The sequence below is a fragment of the Octodon degus genome, unplaced genomic scaffold (assembly GCF_000260255.1).
Source record: "Octodon degus isolate 3935 unplaced genomic scaffold, OctDeg1.0 scaffold00034, whole genome shotgun sequence".
Classification (NCBI taxonomy): domain Eukaryota; kingdom Metazoa; phylum Chordata; class Mammalia; order Rodentia; family Octodontidae; genus Octodon; species Octodon degus.
This window is the reverse complement of record NW_004524610.1, coordinates 707,528-726,994: the sequence shown is the minus strand read 5'-3', so window position 1 is coordinate 726,994 and position 19,467 is coordinate 707,528. Positions and strand designations below refer to the sequence as shown.

General features: G+C 52.3%; 2 protein-coding genes across 5 annotated transcripts in view; one reads left to right on the top strand and one right to left on the bottom strand.

Moving 5' to 3' along the window:
- Ros1 (ROS proto-oncogene 1, receptor tyrosine kinase) overlaps window positions 1-6,116 on the top strand; it is a 145,184-nt gene extending 139,068 nt beyond the window's left edge. The window contains exon 44 of the mRNA XM_023714195.1: window positions 4,180-6,116. Coding sequence (XP_023569963.1) covers window positions 4,180-4,532 — 353 coding nt within the window. The 3' untranslated portion in view covers window positions 4,533-6,116. The remainder of the gene's footprint in view (window positions 1-4,179) is intronic.
- Window positions 6,117-13,792: 7,676 nt separating this feature from the next.
- The window catches only part of Vgll2 (vestigial like family member 2), a 7,990-nt gene continuing 2,315 nt past the window's right edge, over window positions 13,793-19,467 (bottom strand). Inside the window, exons 1-5 of one of the 4 annotated variants that reach the window (XM_023714234.1) lie at window positions 19,318-19,405; window positions 18,205-18,438; window positions 17,359-17,662; window positions 15,844-16,233; window positions 13,793-14,987 (exon numbers count right to left, since the gene is read on the bottom strand). In XM_023714234.1, coding sequence (XP_023570002.1) covers window positions 14,944-14,987; window positions 15,844-16,233; window positions 17,359-17,641 — 717 coding nt within the window. In that variant the 5' untranslated portion in view covers window positions 17,642-17,662; window positions 18,205-18,438; window positions 19,318-19,405 and the 3' untranslated portion in view covers window positions 13,793-14,943. Of the gene's footprint in view, window positions 14,988-15,843; window positions 16,234-17,358; window positions 17,663-18,204; window positions 18,439-19,317; window positions 19,432-19,467 lie in introns of those variants that run through there. The other 3 variants (XM_023714232.1, XM_023714233.1, XM_023714235.1) reach the window with 3 other exon arrangements.

The following is a 19,467-nucleotide window of genomic DNA, read 5'->3' as shown; positions in this document are numbered from 1 at the left end:
CGGGGAGCAGTGTCGCGAGACCTGAGGCCCCCGCGGGGAGCAGTGTCGCGAGAGCGAGGCCCCCGCGGGGAGCAGTGTCGCGAGAGCCAGGCCCCTGCGGGGAGCACTGTCGCAAGACCTGAGGCCCAGCCTCTCTAGGAGGGAGTGGACAAATGGTGAGCAGGCAGCCTTGCGACGGGTGCTTGGAGTGACACTCAGTTCTTCACCCCGGAGATCTCCCCGTGTGTTGAGCATGTTTCGCAGAAAGCCACAGGGCTGGCGCAGAGGCCTGAGAGCGGGCGCTCCTTGGGCTCTTCCACGTCTCCGCAGGCCTTTGCGATCCGGGTGGAGTCTCAGCATGTCATATGGCCTGGTTCACGTTTGCGACTGACACCGCGGTGCCGAGCAAACCCCTTTCTGCATAGGCTTTACATCCCATTCCTAACTAATTTTATTATAGCACTTCTTTGTGTTAGTCACCATGCCTGTAGGCCTATCAAGTGGGAGTTATCAAAAATGTACCCAACCCAAGGAGAGCACTTGCTGTGGTCACACTGCTGAGATGGAGCCCAGAGCCGGCTTTTCTCTGGGCGCTTGCAGAGCTGTGGCTTTGATGAGACTGCCACCCTCTGCGCAGCCACACCAGGGACCATGCCACGCCATCCAGTGGCTACCCAGGAAGGTCTGTGCAGACCGTGAGCGAGAGGAAGGGAGCTCTTTCTGTGCCGATAGCAAGTCCACTTCGCTGCCAAGCTGTTGGCAGAAGGAATTAACATTTATGAAAGTAGAGTGGCAGACTTAGTCAAAATAATGATATAAGAAGAGTTTAACAGGGAATATAATCAAACTGTGATAATGTGGACGGGGTTACCAGGTCTAGCCCATGACAGAAGTATAACTTCGGTACAAAAGAAGTCATCCTAATGTTCTGGCAACGTGTGTAAGTCCTGAGGGGGAGGGAGAGAAAAGAGAGGCCATCACAAAAGTTCTGACAGTTGAGACTGCGGCCGCAGGGAGACGGGAAGGGAAGGCAGGAGAGGCCATCGGCACAGTGGCCGTGGACAGCATGCCAGGCACAGCTCTGCAGAGCGAGACCACCCTTGCTTTTAGGGAAGAGTTTGTTGTTTTACACATCTGGCACAGCAGTGTTTGTCTTCACTGCCTGTGGGAGATGCACAGGGAGACAGGAAAGCCATCAGAAGGACTTTTTTAAAAAACAAAACACTTGAGGATTACCGGGAGCACTAATGCCCCGCCTGTCACTACCGTCTTACTGGCCTAATGCGCGGAGAGGCGTCGAGAGGGAAGATTAGTAACATATCTGGGCATCTAGTAAAAATACCCAGTGACTTCATCCAAACATTTGTGTAATCACCACCTCATGAGTCCCAGAGAGTGCTGCGGAAACAAATTGAGATGCCCCTCTGCTGTTCTAAACATAGCCCGGCTGCGCGCGTGTCTCCTCGGTAAATACCAGGTCTTACTTGGAAGCCTTTATCTTGATAGTTCCCTCATAACGCCGCCGTTGCTGAGCCCATGCTGTCTTTGTTTGGATACTTGCCTCAGGGCCTGACCTGTCGGCTTTCTATTAAATAACTTTAAACAAAACAGAACAATTTCCCCCTTAACTTTCATCTCTAATAAGCTGTTTATGCAACAAGAAGATGTTTGAATTGCTGAAAGCTTGCTAGCTTCAAGTTACTGGATACTGCATTAAGTCCAAAACCAATGAACTATTTACCTAATGATTTTTCCACTGACACCTGAAGCAGAACTTGGAAAATTTTGTCTCATACAAAAGATTCTTTTTCAAAAACTAAACAAGCAAAAATAACTGTAACTATGTTTTGGTAGTTTTCCAGTAAGCTATCTAGCAGGTGAACGGTATGCAGTGAAGCCATAGATTGCAGGAGCACTGTACCCTTACTGCAAGCAGAAGTTTGTGGCGAATTCTAAACTTTACCAATGTCCTTACCTTAAGAATATCTTTATTTTCGCAGTCATCTGGGATGGGGATCACCCATTCCGGGCCCCCCCTTCTGTCCCTCTTTTGGATGGGAGCTTTCTTTCCCTCAATAAATATATTCTGCTCATAAAAAAAATCATCTGGAATGATAGACTCCTTCAAATTAAACACCTTATGCCTTCCTAATGCTTCTTAGTATTTGTGTGGGTATTACTCTTTGAGTTTCTCCAAGGCTATGCGTCCCTACTAGCAACGAGCATAGCAGCTGGGGCCCTATTGTTGTCCCTTCTAGGTACTGTCAGGGTGCCCAGGTGTGTGCGCTTTGGCACCAGCCAGACTCCGTGTTGGGTGAAGCTGCCTCTGTGGGAAGAGGCTGCACAGCACGCCCTACTGTTTGCGCAATTGGCAGTGGGCTGGCAGGATTTCTGGGCAGGGAAGAGGAAAGCGAACTGATGGCAAGCACCACATGTGCCCACAGCCAGGGTGTCTGCCTCTGCAGTTCGCTCTCGTTTCTCTGTCTGCCTGTCTGTCTGTCTGTCTGTCTGTCTGTCTGTCTGTCTCTCTGTGGTATCTGCAAAGCAATGCATACAGTACAAGATAGAACAAGAGCAAAAATACAGTGTATGGCTGCATTTTAACAAAACTTACTACAGTAAAGGACACAATGCCAAGGATGACGGGATAAGTGTGTTTGGAGTAAAGGGGAAGATTTCGAAGGGATTAAAGGCAATGTGTCTTTCACTGGAAAAGACATTTTAAATGAAACACCATATTTCTGGATCACCCCTTATAGCTCTCCTGCTCATTTATTAAAATAAGCTTTGTAATTTAGATATGAAACCTTATGAATACATAGATCCATTAAATTCTTTTGGAACAAAACAGGCAAAATAATGCCTACATTAGTCCTTTCCAATTATTTCTTTTTCCCTGCATTTTGATTAAGTTCATTCCAAATGATCCAAACCTGTGTGTCGAGAGGGCTGTGCGGAAGCCAGGTAGTCAGAGCCTCAGCATCAGGGACACAGGCCGGTGCGTGCTTGTGCTAGACACACCATGAGAGGGGAGGGCTGTTGTCTAGTTATTGGAATGTGCCTGGTTTTTAAAATATGACACTTCGTAGAAAGACAGTAATACTTCCAGTCACAAACTTTTCATCGAGGTAGTAACACCCAGAGATTGGAAATCACTGGTGAAAGGTGAGGATGCCTGCGCGTATGTTTCTGCACTCGTCTCCTCCACAGTCTACACCAATCACTTGACTCCCTAGAATTCTGTGGAATGTTCCGGAAGCTCTGCTCGTAGGCTTCCCCAGACTTCTTGTGCTTCTTTATGTTAAGGGCCGGCCTCTAGGTAGGCAAAAGCCAAGTGAATGGGCATAACTGTGACAAAGGCCAGCTGGTCCTGACTGTTGGTCGTCTGGCAGGCCCCTTGCCCTGCACGAGGTATCCTAGACTCCAGAGAACTGTGGCAGGGCGCACCTCTCACTCCATCCTCGCTCACGCAGCTTGGTGCTTAGGACACAGGCGCATTCCAGCTGCGGAGCCTTGGCCAGATTACTAACTCCTCTGGGCCTCCTTTCCCTACCTGTCAAGTGGGGCAATTCCAGGGCCCAGTTCAGAGGAGAAGAATGAGTTAGTGCCGCTGTGTAGCTGAGAACAGTGCAGCCTGGTGTGCAGCGAGAGCTCTCGGAGCGTCAGCAACACCCACAGTAGCCATAGTAGTCATTTTCCTTCTCCCTCAACTGCGCCGTCAAAATGTACCCATTTTGTGACCATTCCTGTGGTCAGCCTGCTGATTGTTAATCACTTGCCAATTAGTGTTAACGGTTCATGTGGCACCTGTCCCAGGAATACTACCTTCCTGAGCAGTGAAATCGTGAACATGGGGCGGGTACTTGGGCTGTTGAGGCAGGAGGAAAGGGTGTGTCAGAAGAGCCAGTGCTCATGGAGGCCACCCGGTATCCGTCCGAAAGGCCATGACCTCTCACCGCGGTGGTCTCACCGTATTCCACGTATTCTTTAGCTGTGTATCACTTTCCCGACTAGAGGGCAGCAGTTCTGAGGACAGGCAGAGTCTTGTCTGCTTTGCCTCCCAGCACTTACTGGTCCTCACGAATGGCTGCCGAGCCAGTGTGTAATGTGAATGTCCCCACCCTCGTCACCTAGCCCGCAAGTTCTTGCGCATCAAGAAAGCTGTGCAGATGCTAGTCTGACTGCCGTGTTTCTTCCCAGATGACGACGTCCGTGCAAGCAGTCTGAGTTCAGATGGTGTCATGCCAGTTGCTTTCATGGTAACCACGAACCAGGAAGGGCTGAACTACATGGTACTTGCTGCAGAGCCCAGCCAGAGTAGAGAGCACTCTGAGGGTCCTCTGTGCTCCAAAGAACCTGAGTCTTGCCATCTGAGGAAGGCAGAGAAGGCGCTGCCAGCAGGCCAAGATCTCTGCCAAGAGAAGCGAGAGACTGGCTGCCGTTCTGGCACTTCCCCACGCCTGCACTACGCCTTCCTTGCTCATGGTGGGTCTGGAGATGGGTCTGACTCACAGCACTGCTTGGAAGTCAAGGGGAGAGCAGCACTCTTGTGAAGCTTTGCTGGAGGAGAGCAGGCTGGGTGTGGTGGCTGTCACCTGCGGTGCTGCGTCACACTGTAAAGTCTGACTTCTAATCTTGATTTTCAGACCTTTTGGTTCCATTTGCAGCAATCCTCATGCCAGTGGCTGCTTCCCACCCTCCTTCACATCACAGACCGGTGTTAGGGACAGGAGTGGCTCTGTTCCTGCAGGTTATCTAGAAGGTGACAGGAACCAGACTATGTTTTGTAGGTATAAGATAGAGGCTTTGGCCACATTGAAAACAGGACAATGAAAACATTTGAGTCCTAAAGTTCAGCATTCAATGATCTCTGCATCTACAAAATCCACGACTCTGCACTGTAATGGGCTAACTGATGCGAAGACTGCCTGGGGCTTAGGGTGCGGCTCAGCGTGGGCTGCTTGTCTGTGTCCATGACATGGGTCCTTGCAGCTGTCCCTGAGTGGAGGGCTTGTGGGATCGTCTCCTGGCTTCTTTCATGTCACACAAGTGCAGAAGCTGTCAGGCTGGCCACTGGAAGTTCCTGCTCAATGTTTCTGAAGCCAGCCTAAAATCCTACAGGGTGCGTGCGTGCACTGTGATTTCTTGGCTCCTTGTTGACCGTATGTGTGCTCATCACTCGCTCATTCAATAAACGTTGGCTAAGTGACCATTATGCAGCCAGCAGTTCTGGGTACTAGGAACAGAGCGCAGAAGCACAGCCTCTGCCATTATGGAGGGTCTGTTTTGGTGTGCTAGGTGAAGGAAGGAAGAGATGCAAGAAGCAAACAAAGTACACAACCCTTGGGTGCCATCTTAGCCTTGCACAGTGGTGCAGAGCTCCGGGTGTTCCAGGGCTTAGGAAGGTCTGTTGAGAAGGCTACAGACCCTGATACACAGGACCAGGGATTGGCGTGGATGTCCCAAGAAGGTTGCCTCCTGTGCCTTGGCCTACCCCTCCTAAGTAAGAACTAGCACTTCCTCTGTACGATAACCTAGGGCCCTTCCCTGTCCTCTTGACTGCCCAGTGGGTCTCTCGATTAAAGATGCCCTGGGTCAGATAAGAAAAGAAATCACATTCCAAGGAGGAGCTGAGAGTTCACTAGCATGCACTGGCAAGAGCCAGGGGACCATGCTGGGCGTGCACACTGAAGGCGCCCAAACGGGGCAGCAGGAAGGCAAGAGCAGCTAGGTAGGAGTCTGCTCCCAAGATGCGCCTGTCCTGGAACAGGAGGTTTAATGGCCGGAAAAGCCCCGGGAGCTGAGGCCCATGTGTGGCTAGGCGGGACGCGAAAGTCCAGAGATAACGCGAGTTCCCTACAAGTGGGCAGAAGAGTGCAGAGGCTGAGGGAGGTGGGGATGGTAGAGCCTTGTCATGTGGGGCTGCAGCACCCCAGGGCGCTCATTTGCCATCAGTTATCTAGGATGTGTTGGTGAGAGGGCCAAGCATCTTTCTCAGCACTGCCAAGGAGCTCGGGCCAGGAGGGCAGGAGAGAGGATCCCGGTGCTTGCTGACAGCCTTGGGCAGGACACAAGCTTGGCAACAGACTGGTTGGCTCGGCTTGATCATCAGGAGCTGGAGGACTCCATTGGTATGATGGGGGAGGGCAGCCCAAGAGAATTGACTACGAAGTGTTGCAAAGGTGGTTAACGACGGGTGTTATTCCACAGAGGAAGAGACTGGCACCTACAGTCAGTAAAAGGCTATTGTCAGGGTTCTCCAGAGAAAACCAATAGACTATGTAGATAAATGACAGATGATAGAGACACACCAAGATAGACAGTACGTGGTGGATGGATAGATAGGTAGACACCACAGAAAGCCAGTAGGAGCCAGTGACACAACTGTAACTCCAAGGCCAAATGCCTGAGAAACTAGGGGGCTGTGAGTACGAGTCTTGGAGTTTGAGGAGCAGAGAACCAGGTGTTTTAATGGGCAAGGGCAGGGGAAGATAGATGCCCCAGCTGAGACGGGTAGGCAGAGAGACAGAGATGAGAAAGGGGAGAGAGAGAGGGTGAATTTATGTGTTCTGGATCTGGCCAACTGGATGGCGCCCACCCACGCCGAGGGCCAAGGCCCTTTCTTCTGCAGCCCACTCACATTAGTGCCAGTGTCTTCTGGAGACACCCTCACAGATACACCAGAAACGATGTTTTGCTGGTCATCCTGGTGTTCCTTAATCTAGTCAGTTGATACCTAAAATTAACCTTCACAAAGGCAAAACAAGAGGAGGCTGCCGTGGTCACTCCAATGAAAATCTCTATCCCTGCTCCATTCCCAGGTGTCTCAGTCACTCTTTTCTCACTGCTGGGACAAATACTGACACCCCAAATGAAGGAAGGAAAGGTTTATTTAGCTCACAGTTACTGGAGGTTTCAGTCCATACTCAGCTGGCTCCAAGGCAGAGTGGCACAAGGCAGAGAACAACCTTTCAGGGTGGTGGCAAAGAGCAAGAGCACCAGGGAGGGGTAGCAGCAGCTCCAGCAGCTGGCTTCTCTTCCCCTCTTACATTGAAATGCAAATTACCTGCCCCAGGGCAGGTGCAGCATCCACACCCACAATAAACAATCACAAACTCCAGAAGCTGCCAAGACTGCTTGAGGCTTTGGGGTGACACCTATACACAAACCATAACACAGGTCTGAGCCAGTTTTCAGATGTAAACAGGTCCTGGGGGGCAGGGGGAAGACCCTGTGACACCATTGTAGGTGCCTACAGAGAACAGAGGACCCCGGACACATCCCACTCTTAGGTAAGGGTCTGAACTGAGAAGATTCCAGTGCAGGAGGTCAAGTGGAAACCTCTGCACGTGGCTCTTCTTTTATCCCCTCCCTCAGCCCAGAGGGCAAATGGAAGCCAATGTGGAATTCCAGAGCACCACTAAGGGTCTGTGGGGCTCGTGGTGTCTGTGTGACTCTGCGAATCTCACCAGGGCTCCTGCAGAGACTAGGTGTCTTCTGAGGACTGTGGAGCCCCACAGGCCAACCCCAGAGCAGCCCCAACTCCAGGTGCTACCCTAGTTTCAGTGCTGTGCTGGTGAACACAGCCCTGGGGTGTGGGCACCTTCTCTGGGGCTCCAGACGGATGGTGACCCAGTGAGGAGACACCAAGCAAGACAGCTAGCACAGATCTTCAGCTGGGCCACCTGGAGCTTGCTGAAGCTGTGCAAATGTGTGCAGGAGCCACATTACCTTGGGCACAGGAGAAGGCAGGAGAGCAAACCAACAGGGCAAGAAAATGACTGAGGTATGTTGCCATTTAGAAGGAGCAAGAGAGAAGCACCAGGAATAGGTTGAGGGAAGCTTTCTGGTTTTGCTTGAGGCAGGAAATATTTTATTAATGGCAATGATGCAGGAGAGAGGGAAAAGCCATGATTCCAGGAGAAGGGGTGAGGCTGGAGGTGGTGTCCCTGGGCAGATGGCAGTCACGAGGGCCTCTCCCTACCCGTAGTAATAAGGGGATTTTCCCAGCTGAAGCAGGCATCCAGGAGCTTTTGTCTTTTTAAATTTTTGTCCTCCACACCTTGGATAAACCTATTTTGTAATTTGCACATAAAGCCTTTGATGTGACACTTTGTGCCTTTCTCAATGGTTGGTAGCTCCTGTTCCTCGCCATGCATGCCAGGTTTGGGCTAAGAAGAAGTCCAGAGCACATGCAAGAGGCCCTCGGGATTCTGTGGCCTGGAATCCTGGGTGAAGGACACATCATTTCTAGTACACAAGCCACGTCAGCACCTTAGGGCTAGTGACCCAGTGCGCCTAGGTACACGTTAGGGTCGAATCCCATTTGGAGGAGCAGTGCTGAGGATAAAGTTTTTCCCATAGAGGGAGACAAACTGACAAGAACCTTGTTGGGGGTGTGAGAGGAAACTGCCGACAGGTCTGACAAGGAAAAGCCTCAGACAGCAGTAAGGCTCTGGCGAGCGGGTGATTTCTGGATTGTGCATCTTTGGGTGAGAATGCGTTTGGTGGCCTTCCTGAGCCACTCGGGCCACTGAGAGGAGACAGTGCTAGCTTCACTCAGAACAGTAATGTGGAGATAGAAACAAATACGAGAAATGGATCAGGAAACTAAAAGACAAAATACACATCATTCTTTTTCTATTGTTTTTAGTGCCTTTTCTTTTTAAAAATTTATGTATTTGGTACAGGGTCTCACTACGCAGCATGTTTTCACCCTCCCCAGCAATGGCATTACAGGCATGTGCCACCGTGCCCCAACTTGGTCATTGGCTCAGCGTGCCCAGGAGCGGGCCTGGTACAGCATACTCCTGGGAATCCAACCCCAGTCCCTCCACTTGCCTAATTTGGAATTTAGTGCCTTTTTAAAAATTAAAAGGTACAGAAGTGAGGTCAAGTTAGAAATTCTTGTGATAAAGGAGGGGACAAGTTGTGCCCAGAAACGACCCTCAGCATGTGGAAGCCTTCCGGTTCCCACTGTGCAGCCTGCTGAGCCGGGTAGTCTGCACGTGCGATGTTCACCTGTGCTGCGGCCCCAGCGCGGGAGGCCCAGGCGCCCCTGTGCTTCCTGCCCACACTGAGGGTCAGCAGGGTGGAGATCATAGCAGGCAGCATTATTTATTTTCCTTTTTTACTTTAAGTGTAGTTTGTATCTCAAGAAAAACTGGGAGATGCTATTATTTCATTTAGAATAACATTCCAGGCTTATTTATGCTTTAGCTATTCTTTAGGCATCAAATGACCAAGCATCACAACTGTCAATGCAAGGTGGCAGGGGCCAGTAGGATCGTTTTTATTAACTAGTTTGGAACCTCTGGTGTAGAGCCGGTGTAACTTTCTGCCTAATTCCAGTTGAATGAACTTCCTCGTCAGTTTCCCTCAGGGTGCATGCCTAATCCCCCAGACTCTTTTCTTAGTCCTTCAAAAAACTCTGAGTGAAGAATGTGTTTTTATAAAAAGCCTTTGAACAAGGAAGAACAAATAGCATAAGCTCTGCTCTCTGTTTCTTACAAAAATCTGTCTGTCAGCACCCTTCTGTTACCTTCTAAGCACAGAGAAGCAACTGCCTGAGGTAAAAATGTGACTTCAGAGGGCTTTAGGTGACACTCCCAAAGGCACACGAAATCCCGCAAAACGCCAGGTATGTGACAAAGCAAGGCGTGCTGCGGCGCCGAGGGAAGCAGCAGCGTCCACGTGCTCTCCAGGGTGGGTTACATGCCCCCAAGGCGTGTCGGAGGCAAGAAGCAAACAGCGCCTCGCCCAGCGCAGCAGCGCAGAGGCAGGAGCCAAGGCTGTTCTGCTCTTCATCTGATTTCTCAGAGTATCGCTGTTGCATGGGACTAATAGTGCCGCTGCCAGAAACCAGGAAGGAAGTCGGAAGGAAAAGGGAAAGAGAAAGAAAGAAGGAAAGAAACCAGCCTGCCGCTCCGGGAGCCGAGCATCGCTGGCAGGGGCCACTTGTAATAGTGGCTGTGACCAGTGTGCATTTGGAATTTTAAGGTCCTTGGTTTTTTCTCCTGAGTGAAAACTTAAAAATATTCTAAATAAACTTTCCAACTATGAGATAAATACAGGTATAAACTCCAGGTATAAACTCCAATAAATTTTGGTACAAATTTTTAATAAGCAACTGGTGATCGTGCAACTGATGCAAAAATAAATTAGGAAAGAAGATTTTAATTCTTTGGTTTTGTTTTCCAAAGTTCGGTTTACCTTACCCTTTTCTTTTTTGCTTATGTAATGACTATATATTAATTTGTGCATGTTTAGTAGAAAATAGAAATAGTGGTGGAAGGGGAGTAGTCTGAGTAAATCCACTTTTGACATCGAGCTTAGGTGGAACTAGCTGCCTCAGAGAATCTAGAAGCAAAGTGGAGGAGCAGGAGACGCTGTTGCTGTAAGGGTGGAAACATCAACCTCACAGGCGACACACCAGGACACCTTCCTAAGGAGAGGGCATTTTCAGCTCACTTTTCCAAATGAAGATTCTGAAGTCAAAAGTAACATGTTTTACCAAAATAATCATTCTAGTAGGTTCAACATTAAAGTTTGAACATTAATTCTATTGCAAGCTATTTTGTTCTTTTCCCCCCAAAGCAAACCCACCTGCCTCTGATGGGCAGCATGGGCTAGCAGGTCGCCTCCATCCTGGCCATGCTGCCTGGACGCAGGGCGCGGAGGTCAGGGTGAAACAGCTGGGAGCCGCTTCTGTACTGCTTTGCCTTTTTAGGCCATGAGGGTCTCTGTGTAGGAGTCCATGATTGACAGCCCACTCCAGAGCCAATTAGCACCCTCTAATTTATTAGCTTCTGCTTTCAGATTATGCGCTAACTTCACAAATGTCCCAGCCATGGAAACAGCAGCTATCAAGTGTCGCTTCCCTGATCCAGCCCTTCTGGGGCTGGAATGAAAGGTGCGGAAAGTGAAGCGCAGTCAGTCTTCCAAGTGAAGAATGTTTGTGTCTGCGCCTGTCTGAGGCTCAGTGCCCACAGACAGGAGTCCACCCGTGGATAAGCAGACACGATGGGAGGATGCCAGCTTCGCACTCCTGAGCCATGTTTAGCTGGGGGTGGTGAGGAAGGGCCAGTGTGTAGAAAATGAGTTTATGTCAGCTTCACCTCGTGACTCATGTCGTCACAACTGTAGTCACACACAACAGCAACAGGAGTAACGATGCCCTCCGCCTTGTGCCAGATTCTCGGGGTACATACTGAACCCGAAAACTCCAGCAAGGAAGCCTGGAACCCCTTGGTCGAGGGCCTTGCAGCGCACAACTGAAACTTACTTGGAGATTGGCAAACTAAAGCAATTTTATAAAGGAAGCGGATGTTCTTCGATTTTGTTTAAAAAACTTTTCAATTGTATTTTTCTTCCATGCTTTGAGATCATTCTATGAATCAAATTTTAAAATGCAACACATGGAAATGGTGTTACTATGGAAAGCAGTTCGCACATCTGAGCGTTCGTACCTCCTCCAGCTCACTGCATGCGCGAGGAGGAGCCGCTCGCTTACTGACGGCAATGCGCAAACGCAGGCTCGCTCTTCTCTCTTCAGTGGAACCTGGGGTCTTAAAGCTGCTTCACTGCATGCAGGGGGGCACAGAAAATGCAGGACTCGCCCAGAAGAAGGGGCCAGGGCAGCTTTGCAAGCCCCTGGAGCCCGAAGCTCACCTCCCATGCGGGCCGGGCACAACCTGAAGTCATCTGCAGGCTCTGCTATGCATACAGACAGAACCTCAAAGGGAAGATAGCCCGCACGGCAGCGCCTCTTCAGCCACTGAGTTCTCAGCCAGAGGCAACGGCAGGAGGATTCCTGGGTGGTGCGGTGTCTCGCCCCATTTTGTCACCGCTTCCTGGCTGGCCACAGGCTGAAGGAAAGCTTGTCAAGGGCGGTGTGACAAGGGAGCTGGCCTTCCTCAGACCTTCACAGAGCGAGCAGTATGAAAACGCCACTCTCACCCTGCCCGTGGCAACCTGCGCTTGTGAGTGTCCTTTTTCTGATAACTGGAGCCCTGGTGAGTCTGTGGGGTTTCCCTAGTATTAGCCAGACAGGCATGGGAGATTTTTGTGTGACTCAGAGGGCCTAAAGCATGTTAGCTATGGCTGTTAATTCTAAAGTTCCCTTTGACGATCTTGGTACACAGAACTGAATCTTTGCTCTGAGTCATCTTTCGTTTCTACTTTAGGAGGATATAAAACAGTGAAGGGCCAGGTGACAGCCACTGCCAAGTTGCTGGGCCTGAGCCGGCTCAGCAGCCTGGACAGTGTGCTCAACACTGCCCAAGGGCTGCTTCCAGTGAATGAGTCTCCTCATGGGCAACCTGATATTAAGGTTAGACGCAACTCAGGAGGGAGGTTTTGGCAATCAGAACCTCGTGTCCACAAAAACACTCCCTGGGGTTAGAGTCACAGACCTCGCACGCTCACAGGTGGAAACCCTGGAGTACAGGCCAGAGGAGACCCTGCTGCGATGCTCATCCCCCAGGGGCAGAGTCCCAGAAGCACACTGGGACTTGCTGCATCTTATTTGTGCATGTATACACCAGGGAGCCAGGCCAGGGGAATGGGGATTAAAAGAATCCACAGAGAAGTCCAAAGTTAATTTTAGTTATTGCTTCGATGTCCAAACCTCAGGCTAGCTCTGACTAGGCTTGATCAGCTTGGGTGTGAAGAACTTCAGAGTAGAGAGGCTGTTGGATACTGACATGAGCTATAGGAAAGGCAGCATCAAGAGCCTGCAGCTTCCTGGACAAGACGAGTAAGGGCATCTTTGAGACCTGGGACACTGTGAGTTTGACACAGTATCAATCCCTGCCTCTTTCCCCATGTTTTACAAGGAAGGAGAAGAAAGTAGGTTCTAAAGTCAGTTCTTGCTAAGAGCCAGATCTGAGCTGGATCACGGTGCTCACAGCAGGTGACAGTGACCTCTGGGCCAGGCTCTTCACATCTCATCCTGGCCCTGCCACTTACAGGGCAGAGTATGTCTCCTCCGGGTGCCACAGCTTTCTCACAGTAAGAGATCATCCTAGTAAATACTACTCAAATGTGGAGACTGAGGGAGAAACTTCTCACGAAGCCCTCAGGCCAGCCCTGGTGTGTAAGAAGCAACATCCGTTATTTATCAGTCCTTGCATCTGCAGCAGAATCATCATACAGTATCTTCCGTCTCGTGTTTATGCCTGAACAAGGTACAAGGCAAATCTGAGCCCAACACAAAATGTATCTCCTGGGTCTTTTAGAAAATGATCACAAGCAACTCTGGCATTAAGAATAAAGGAGAAAAGACTATAATTTAATAATCTTTTTTTGCCTAGAAGGTCTGGTTTCCTAACATAACTTATTAGAATATAAAGTAACCAATATTTCAATATCACTTTTAATTAATGAGCTCACTATTTAAAGTCCAGAATTTAAGAAGTAATAGCCATTCCCTTCCAGACATGTGCCTGCTGGAGGGAGCTACAGTGGTGCCCCGTGCACTCTTCTCCTGCACCTACATTCTGCCAGCTAAGCCCTGGTTTTGCTGCTGGGTCTTCCCATCTCTCAGTGTGAAGCGAAGTAGAAGGGTTGGCAGACCTCACAGCCCAGAGACACTCTGGAAAAACTGATGTGTGAGTGTGTACTTCTCAAGACACTGCTGACATCAGAGCACACTACTAAAAATTATTTTGTTCCACTAAAGGAAAACTACAACATTTTTTTCTTTTTTTGGTACCAGGGTTTGAACTCAAGACCTTGTGCTTGCCAGGCAGGTGTTTATGTCATTGAGCTATATCTCTGGCCCTCTTTTTTTCTTTGAAACAGCACAGTGAACTCATAGTAAACAGACAAGTTTAATGTTTGTTTCATCTTCCTCATCACCCTCAGCTTTGCCCGTACCCAGACCCCTTCCCCTGTCCCAACACAAAAGTGACCAATCACAACCTTAAGACAGAGAGAACTAAGGGAAGTGTTCTGACCCCATGGACAGCATCACGTGGCGATGCCTAGGTCCTCTCCGGGAAGACAGTAGGGACTCCTGTGTAGCTTTTCATCCAGAGGAGAGGAGGGCCAGGATTTGCAGGAGAGAAGGCAGAACAGGGTTTCATCTCTCATCATAAAATGTGCCTTATAAAAAAGATGATTTATGTACATATATATATATATAATATATCTGGTGCAACTGCAATTGTCCTGCCACACACTGGAAGTGCCACCTTGCTCGATGTATTTCTGGAGTTTTCAACAGTTGTCCAACAACAGCTGCAAAAATTTCAGTAAGACTGGGGCAGGTGGCTCCCGATCAGCCCCCTGCCACTCACACTGAGGAAGCAGCATTCGCAGTCTGAGGAAAAAGTCTAACTTTCTGTCTGGAGTGGGTGTTGTGCGGTGGGAAGGCGGAGGGAGCTGGAGGCCAAGCCTGAGGAAGAAAGAAGCGGCTTCTTCGAGATTCTCTGCCACAGTCTGTGTTGCAGGCCTTGAATCTGAGGACACTGAACATCAGAAGCGCCATGGCCACACTACGTAATGAAATACTTCACATCAGCATAAAAAATATTCACACCAAAAGGTCTCTTTTGCTTTCCCCCATTCCAAGAAATCTTATGATATCAGATCACCCAAGTAAGCAGCTTCCCCGCAGATATTTCCAGTGATTTGGCCAAAGTCATTAAACATAGCTCAGAGTCTCTGGGTCTACTCTTCTGGCAGGAGAGATTAATTCTGGATGACATTTCTGTACATGTGGTTTTTGGTTTTCCCAGTACACTGAGAAGTTTGAAGCCTCTGCCTTCCCTTCCGGGAGCCTCCATGGCTGGTAGAAGGGGCAGAGGGGGCCCTCCTCAGCGATCAGCTCAGAAGGGGTGCACCACAGAGCGAGTAGCGCCGAGCTGCAAACCAAGATCAGAAGCCGTTACAAACCCACTCCACTTCACCGTGGGGCCACAACGTGCACCGTGCAGGCACCTAGGGGAGAAGGTGGGCTGCCTAAAACCAGTACAGATCCTTGCTTTTGTCCTGAAGCTGCAAACCTGGAAACAGAGGGAAGATAAAAGGGGCAGAGGAAGAGAGGGACAAAGGGACAGGAGAAAGAGAAGGAGAGAGGGGGCGTGGAGGGAAGGCACAAGATATTTCAGGAAAGAGAAAGACAAACAGCACTGTTTTAGTGTGATAGTCACTGTCTTCCTGGCAGGTTGTGTGGGGTGAATGACAATAAAAGCCAGGCAACCAGAAAGTCACATCTGCACCTGCAAGAGGGGCAACGTGACCCCTGCACTCCTCGAGGGCAGAGCTGTTGTTTACATTCACCTTAAATGTAAAACACACAAAGCAGCATCTCAAAGAACGTGCCTTCCAAATTCAACTTTTCAAGCCAGAGACTCAAGACTGGCATGGCAGTCAAAGCCATATTCTGTAAGTTTTACATCTGGAAGACCCACTTAATTTGGCAGTGAAGCTGCCACAAGAAGCCCCGAGGGGCTCTCAGCGAGCAGAAGTCACGGAGGACTTCAGCCTCCCTGGGGCTGGGGCTCAGCGCTGTCCAGTAGGGGCTGAACGCTAAACTCTTCAGATAGCTCCTTAGGGCAACGGTGAAAGGAGGTGAACGCGAATTTAAATATTACATTTGAACTCAGGAAACTCAGCACTCACTCTGGCACAGACCACAGAGCCCGGTCCTTTGGAGTCCCCTCCTCCCCTTCACACGTGCCTAGGAACCAGGGTGCGGGACAGCGCAGAGCCTGGACTTTTACATCAAGTTTCGTTTTAAAAAGTCCTTCGCAGCCCTCAGGCGCCTGGTTGGGGCTGCTTTGGCGCCGCCTGGAATAGTGTAGAGGCCAGGCCACGCAACCCCCGCCCGCGTCCCTCTCGTCCCCGGTCTCCACTTACCTGCGTCGGCGCCCAGGCCCAGGCCAGTGTCCCCGGCAGGGCCCCCAAACGGCGCAGGAGGCGCTGCCCAAGCCCCTGGGGGTGGCTCTGGCCGCGCGGGGCGCTCGCAGGCTGGGCCGCGGGGCGCGGGGCCGAGGCGGGGGCGCGCGGGCATCAGCAGCGGCCCGAAGCGCGTGTCCAGGCGCGGTGCGTAGACCTCGTGCACCGCGGAGCCCAGCGCATAGGGCGCGTGCGGGGCCCAGGCCTCTGCCGCGCTGGCGGAGGTGTAGGGGTCGGCGGCGAAGGGCAGCTCCGGGGGCGCGGCGAGCTGGGCGCCCAGAGGGGCCGCTGGGTACGCGCCGCCCCAGAAGGATGCGGGGAGTCCGCGCTGGCTCATCGGGCAGGGCCCCTCTGCGGGAGGAAGGGAGGCAGGGAGAGCGGTGAGCAGGGCGCCGTCGCGCCCCATCCCTGTCTGTCCCTGTGGCGCAGTTGCGGGGCCAGGCACCCCTGGAAACTGCTGCCAGTGCGGCGCCCCGGGGCCTGCGCAAGGACACCCGGAAAGGAGACTCGTAGAGGCCGTTCGCAGGGATGGGGCTGCTGGGCTCCTACGTTTTAACCTGTAAATTTTCTACCTCCCTGTGAGAACGCCAGGCAAAAGCACGATTCGTATTGTCCATATGGCTTAAACCTGGGGCCGGGAGCTCTGCGAGAGGTGCGGGAGTGCGGCTCAAGGAAGGGGGCGCCACCGACCAGAGGCGAGGATACGCGCTGCGGGGAGACAGGCTCCACGGTAAAAAGAATGCTCTACGCTTAACACTTAGGGTCTTGGATCCTGTGCTAGGGCAAAGAAAAAGAAAGGAAAAGGGAAAGACAGAAAAAGGAAAGGCAAGGGCTGTCAAATGAAAATAACAACGAAGTCCTCTTTTCCATCTCAGCACGTCAGAAACAGTCTGGAGAGCAAGTTGACTACCTGGTTTGGGTTTGTTACTTTCCTTTGAAAAGACCTCATCTGTTTCCTGAGCCTCAGCGGGGCCCTGACAAAGGCACAGGTTTGTTTTGGGAAGCAACCTCTTGGGCTTTTCCTTCGGTCCATTTCAGAAACTAGGAAAGTGGCCCTTCCCCTGTTCTGGGGGAAAATCCTCAGCCCCAGGTGAGGGCTGCGATTAGAAACCCTGCTTCCATTTACATATTACACCTTTACAGTGTTTGCTGTCTTTGCCTTGGGGATTGATGGGAGGGCAAGGTCATTCTATTTTAGAGACCAGTAAAGAATGGCCTCAAAAAGGTTAGAGACTGTGGCAAGGTCGGCCTTAGACCTCCAGGTAGAGTCAGCAGGCAAGCCCAGCCTCCAGTTCCAAGGCTGGTGTCTTTCCAGAGTCCCTGTCTTGCTCTCCAACAGACCTGATATCCAGGTCCTTGCCTCCCCACCCCAAATGCTCCTCATTCTCTCCTTTTCTGTCCAGTTGAGGTCTGTGGGTGCCAGAGTAGACCCTAGGCCAAGAACCCAAAGCCCCTCCCAGCAGGGCACCTCCTCACCTCTCCAGGACCCGGAGCTTCGGGGCATCTTGCTGCTGACGCAGCTTGGCGCATAGCTGCTGGGCTGGCTCAGGGCCCGGCTAAAATGCTCATCTACCACGGAGCTGATGTCTCCCTGGAAGTAGGTGAAGAGGACACAGCGGGAGCTAATGTACTCAGCCTCTGGTGGGTGCTCTTTCTCCGAGCTGCCTTCCTCCTCTTTTATGCTGGCTGCTGCCTGGCTGGAAAATGAGGAGCTGCCGCTGCCGCTGGGGCTGGTGGTGCACTCCGGGGCTTCCTGCATTTTGGAGTAATAGGCTAGTTTCTGCTCAGAGAGAGAAAGAACACTGGTGTCAGTTTCCAGAGCTTCAAGTCCTGACTGGAGTGTTCCTGAGGGGCGCCCCCATGCCCAAGCCTGTGCCCTCCACAGGAGACCCGCCGGAGGCTCAGAAGACTTCTGCGCATGCAGCTCCTGAGGGCAGCTCCCACAGGCTCCCATCTGAGGCCCCCATCCTCCAAATGCTGCTGGGTGTCAGGGAGACCCGTCCTAAAACGCCCGGGACAGAAGACATCCAAAAGCCAGATATGAGCAGGCACTTGAGATAAAGGGCGCACAGATCATGGGGCCGGACCCTGCCCCGTGTCTGCACCCGGAGCACTGCGCTGGGGGGCAAGGAGAAACAGGAGAAATCCCTGTGCACTGCGGCACAGCCAGTGGCTTAAGGCCAGCTTTGGGAAGTGCGAAGGAAGAGCGCGCTTAGTAAGAACAGGCATGTGAGATAAAGCCCTCGCAACAGGTTCGAGTTGCTATTTGTTCACTCATCCATATACTGTCCATTTAAAGTTGTCCTCAGCTTTCAAACAGACCTTAAAGTAAGGAAAAGCCAGTGAACATTGCTGCCGCTCAGCACCACATGCGCGGAGGACAGAGGTGGTAAAAAAGAGCAGGAGGAAGAAGGTTAGATTTCCACTGTGAGGCTTGGTCCTTCCCGAAGGGTGACAGTGACGCCGCTGACCAATTTCTTCAGTAGTGAGCCAGTGTCAATGCACCGTTGCACACAGGGGTGACCTCGCGGCCAAATCACAAGGAACGAACGATATCTTCGTGGACGAGAGAGGACAGGACACGACATGACCAACCCGACGGGAGCCGGCTGTCCCAGTAAGGGGAGCACTCTGAGGCTGGGTCCAAGCCCACGTTGGGGAGCAGTCCTGCCGCTTCCTAAACGCTTCCTCCCTCCACCTACCCGGGCCAAGCCGGAGCTCGCAGGTGAACGTGGAGCCCAGACACCGCGGGGAGCGGCTGAGAGGGGGGAGCGGGAAGAAACCAAAGGCAAACCCACCAGTCCAGCTCTCCGCACATTCAGAGCAGACGCTGGGAGTCAGGGGCGGGGCCGCCCACCTCCTGGGGCCAGAGCAGCCTCCAGGCCCCTGGTCGGCCCAGTCAGCTGCCGGGTGGGGGAGAGGGCGACTAGGCCACAAGTGATCCAGGAAAAGAAAGCCGGCAACAGTACACGACATTTGAGTTTGCAGGACCGGGGTCACGCGATCCTAAGAGGGTTGGTGGGCGGCAGGCCTGCCCATCGGATCCTCGGGGCGGAGAGAGGCAGAGCCCAGCCCCCGGGGGCAGGCGGCCCCAGAACCCACTGACCCGGCCGCCCGGGTGGACTCGCGTGCTGTGGGTCGCAGCGGGACCGGCTTCTCTTCGTGGTCACCCTCGCTCGCTGGACCCGAGCTCGCTTTCCCCGCGTAGTCTCTCTGAGCTCCCCGCTCCGCCCAGGATCCCGGCCCTGAGGATGCAGCTCGTCCACTGCGTCCCCGTCCCTGTCCCGGGAAGCTCGGGAGGCCGGAGCCGCGTGGCAGTGGAGCAGAAACCGCGACCGAACCCCTGGGGTGCCTACCCCACCGCACCGCACCTCAAGGCGCCCCGCCCCACGCTACCCCACCCCGGCCCGGCCCGCCAGAGCCCGCCGCGCGCACCTGGGGGTAGGGGGCGTAGGCGGCCGCGAAGTAGGGCTGCGGGGCGCCGTAGACCTGGTACATGACCTCCAGGCAGCTCATGGCTGCGCCTCGTGCGCCCCGCGGGTGGGAGCGCCGCGCCTTTAACCGCTGGGCGGGGCGGGGCGGGGG